The sequence below is a fragment of the Pteropus vampyrus genome, unplaced genomic scaffold, assembly GCF_000151845.1.
Source record: "Pteropus vampyrus isolate Shadow unplaced genomic scaffold, Pvam_2.0 Scaffold25, whole genome shotgun sequence".
Taxonomy (NCBI): Eukaryota; Metazoa; Chordata; class Mammalia; order Chiroptera; family Pteropodidae; genus Pteropus; species Pteropus vampyrus.
Window position 1 is genome coordinate 8,256,201 of NW_011888806.1, and position 4,527 is coordinate 8,260,727.

At 32.6% G+C, this 4,527-nt stretch overlaps 1 protein-coding gene across 2 annotated transcripts in view; it reads left to right on the forward strand.

Annotated features, from left to right (window-relative positions):
- The window catches only part of FAM13A (family with sequence similarity 13 member A), a 247,805-nt gene that overhangs the window by 188,687 nt on the left and 54,591 nt on the right, over positions 1-4,527 (forward strand). The window contains exon 10 of one of the 2 annotated variants that reach the window (XM_011356296.2): positions 1,195-1,374. In XM_011356296.2, coding sequence (XP_011354598.1) covers positions 1,195-1,374 — 180 coding nt within the window. Of the gene's footprint in view, positions 1-1,084; positions 1,375-4,527 lie in introns of those variants that run through there. The other variant, XM_023528428.1, reaches the window with a different exon arrangement.

A 4,527-nucleotide genomic window follows, 5' to 3' on the forward strand; every position in this document is an offset into this window, starting at 1 on the left:
TGCCCCCACTCCCCTCTGGTAACCACTAATCCATTGTCTGTGTCCATGAGTCTCTCTTTGTTATGTTTGTTGCTTTCAGTTTTATATTCTCTGTATGAGTGAAATCATATGGCTCTCAACTTTTTCTGATTTATTTCGCTTAGCATGATTATCTCAAGATCAATCCATATTGTCACAAATGGCAGTATTTCATCTTATGGCCGAGCAATACTACATTGTATATATGAGCACATATTATGTATAATTTGATGAGTTTGGATGTGATTCTTTTTTCAAACATGTTTTGAGGAGTATATGTTTAGATTTTTTTTTTATGCCAGCTTATGCAGAATTAAATAGTGTGATGATGAAAGAGGGTTTAGATACATTGAAAGATTACGTAGCTTTAAAAATAATACCTTATCTTATCATGTGCTCTTTTCAGTCTGTGTGCTTTCCTCTTTTCTTAAGGTTGGACAAAATCTTTTCTTTAAACTTCAGTAATATATATTGAGATGTTTGTATGAATACAACTTCAAATATATACTTCACAATTTAATTGATTAGAAGTTCAGAAGGATTTTGCCATTCCCTTATGAGTAGTAATTGTTCTGGTGAATTGATGTTTTAGTAGTAATGCTATTTTAAAATAAAATTATATAGGGAGTAATGCTATTTTTAAATAGCATTACTCCCTATATAATTTTATTTTAAAGGGATTCTAAATAGAAAATAGGCATCATAAAATTATTCGTGCCAGTTTGCTTTGTAAATCATATTGTTTTCCTCTGCAGAACTGGTATGAAATCTGGAAGGAACTCACCTTTGTAAGAATAGTTCTTTATTATTCTATGAAGAAAAGAAATCTTTCCTCATTCCGCCTTATATTAAATGAATGACCTTTATTTCCTGAATGCCTCCTATAATTGTTACAGGACTTGCTGTGAGCATTTCAGTAATCTTGGACTCAAAAGATAAGAGGCATGTTATCAAATTGGTGGAATTTGTTCAGTTTAGTTGTTTTTAATGCACAATGCAAATATTTTTGAGATTAGTACTTCATACACTGTCTTTACTCATGAAGTTGTAGATCTTCCATTGAAAATACCAATATTTCCAAATGTATGGGCACATATTTTTAAAGGCAATCACTGATAAACTTGATTGCTTGATTTACTCTTTTTTATTTGGTTGGTTTTTTGTTTTTTTTACCAGACTCTTAGAAAGAACTATCCGGTCAGCTGTAGAACAGCATCTTTTTGATGTTAATAGCTCTGGAGGACAAAGTTTGGAGGACCTGGAATCTGGAACATCGTCAGCATCTTCCACAACACCCGCCAGACAGCGACGACGCCAATCCAAGGAGCAGGATGAAGTTCGACATGGCAGAGACATGTGAGTTGGTGTTGGTACTTCTTGTTTGTGTTTTCTGTTTCTTTTAAAAATATACACCTGTGTCAAAGTCATTCCTGTTTCAATATTTAGGTTAAAATTTTAAAGTTTTCATTTTGACCATTCTGAACTTAGCTAACATTTGGAAATTTGTGGGTGATTAATTAAATATTTCAATGTCATCTAAATGTTTGATATGTTGTAGGAGGCCACCTCTAACTGAATACAGCTTCCTCATGAATATCTTATTTCAAAGGATTCTGAACAACTGGAGGAGTAAATTGCTATATGCTTGTCCAGAGGTAGTCTTTTCCTTGTTAGTGTTCAGTTGACTGTTAGACTAGCTTATGAATGAGCAGATTTTTCTATTATATATACCTGGTTAAATACTAGAATATCACTATAATACTGTTGACAGTTGATTATTTTTAGTGTAAGAAAGGTTGAGTGTAGATCTAATCAAAAGTGGAAATGCTTGAGTTCTTTATTATTGTAATGACTCAATCCAGTGCATTCCCACAGCATGAATTTCAAGAATAGTATTACAAGGAATTTTATTCTCCATTAAAAGATTTGATAAAGTACAGATGAACAATTACCATTCATAGTATTGAATAATCATGATTTAAATTGTTATGGAAAATAAGTATGTAATAGACTATATTCATATATTTTTCCTGAAGGTTTTAATATTTTTATCTACTGTAGAACTTAGCCTCTATAAAATTATTGTTTTGAACTCATTGTTAAATGTCAAAGACTAAGCCAGACCCTAGTTCCCATTATTCTTTTTCACCAGGACTCATAATCTACATCAAAATCTTTATTAAAAAAAAAAAAGTTTTTTTGCTTAAAGACACAAAAGTGAATGGTATAAATAAATCCCATACTGCACATCATTGATATATTTAAGAGTTTGTAATAAATGTAGTTTTAGAAGTAAAACAGTGTCAGCAGTGTAACCCACTGACTTTTTAAGTGACATAAGCAGCACTTTTTTCCAGTTTAATTGTGAAATAATTGACATATATCAGTGTATAAATTTAAGGCATAAAACTTGATGGTTTGAGATGCATGTATTGTGATATGATTACTTCAATAGGTTCAGCTAACCAGCACTTTTTAAAAAAACATTTATCTTGGAGCTGGTGGATAGGGATGGGTGCTATAATATTCTCTTTAGAAAATAGAAATATGATACAGAAGATATTTACATTTAAAATCAGCTACTGACTAAGCTTTATAGGAAGTGTTTAAGAGTATGTTAATTTGTGTACTGCTTAAATTGTGTTATACAGCAAGTACAAATGATTCATTTAACATTCTTCTTATCCTCTGTCTCATTTTTTGCCAAATAGTATGTAGCAACACTTTGCATTTTTAAAATATCCTTGGTGTGTCAGTACATCATGCTTTCCAATCTCTTTGTTTAGACAGAGGGATAGCAAGCGGAGGTTGGAAGTGGTCGTGAGCCTGGTAGGACAGAGATGGACAGTGGTAGTGGTGATGGTGGGTGCGTGGTGTCAGGCAGGGGAGGAACACTGTGAGATAAGGTCAAAAATGAACAGGAGCCGGACAAGGGGTAACCTCTGCTGCACATTTTAAATATAGTTTCCAGAGTTGCTTTTAGTACAAGTTATCTTGATTATATTTTACTGTCAATATCAGGGGAACAAAAGGAGATAGAGAATAGTAAAGACTAATTATCTAAACACCTATCAAACTTTAGCCTTTTCCTTAATTTTTCTTCTCTGGCATGCCCTTCACCACTCATTCTGGTCACTCATGGTCAAGTCATAGCTATGCATTGAGTGAGAGAATCTTGGGATGTAAATTGTATATAGCCAAGTAACTTAACAAATAGTGTCACCTTAGTCTTTCTTCTTAGTATGTGCTCTGGGCATTCAAAAGTCCCCTTCGTGTTCTCCTAGTCATGAGGACCTCTTCTAAGCTGACACTGGGTCACTATCAAGTCTTGATAGTTCTTCTTCAGCTCCCAGCTCTCTAGGTCTTTTGAAAAGTGAGACCCTTATCTCTCAGGGCCCCAGAGCTACTCACTTTTTTTCCCTATGAAGGTTCTCTCCAATATGTCCCTAGGAGATACACTAACATGACATCAATTGTGAGAAGGTTAAGAATCATTTTTATAGCCTATAGTATGTTTTTCTCAGTATATGCTTATATGTAATTGATTAATTTATCTAAGATAGTCATCAGACTTTCCTTGAAAAATAAGCTAGACTTTCTATATTCTATTCAAAACTAATAGCCCTATGAAATGGTTATAAAAATGTTTTGAAAAATAGAAATTTATTGAAATTCATAATTCATCTATTTTGCCTCTAACAACTTAGAGCTGCAACTATATATAAAAAAAGTCCTTCAAGCCAATGATGACCATATTTGAAAATGAGATTAAAGAATCAATAAATTCTATACCAAAATCTTCATAGCAGATTTTTGAAATAAGCAATATGGAAGTTCAACTAAGATGATAAATATTTCATTTTAGTGCACATGATTTCTTGTCTAAATTCATAAGGGAACATCAGGCTTATATTATTATTTACTACAATAAAAGTAGAAATTTAAGCAATATGTTTATTATGTGAAAGTGTTCAATTTAATTCATTTATTAAAAAACTTACCATCTGTGGGTACATGGAAATAGTCTTGAATCTTGGTGATGGGTATATGAAGTTTATTGTAATAGTCTTTTTTTTCTGTGTGTTTGAAAATTTCATAATATTTTAAAAAAGCATAGCTTCATTTAAGTGAAAATTGTTTCAATTTTCCAAAACACAACTAACTGGAAAAAAATTTTTATAGAAATATATTAAATTCCTACTGCAAAGTAATAAGAAAAGCATGCTACGTTAGGGAAATAATAAATGGTTCAGTATTGCTAGAACATTAAGTGTGTATGTAGGGGTAAGGAGGGAGTTCTAGAAAAAAACTAGAAATAAGATCTAGATGTTGAGAGTGAGAGGTCACAGAGCTCTAATTTCAGGTCAAAGGTCAAAGATAAATGACGTCAAGTATGATTGAAACCTGTTGGAATGTTGCCAAAGGAATTGTATACCAGTGCTTTTCACAGGTACTGTGGCTGAGAGGCATTGACTCACGACAGCGAGACTTTCCGTTGAGGACAGGATT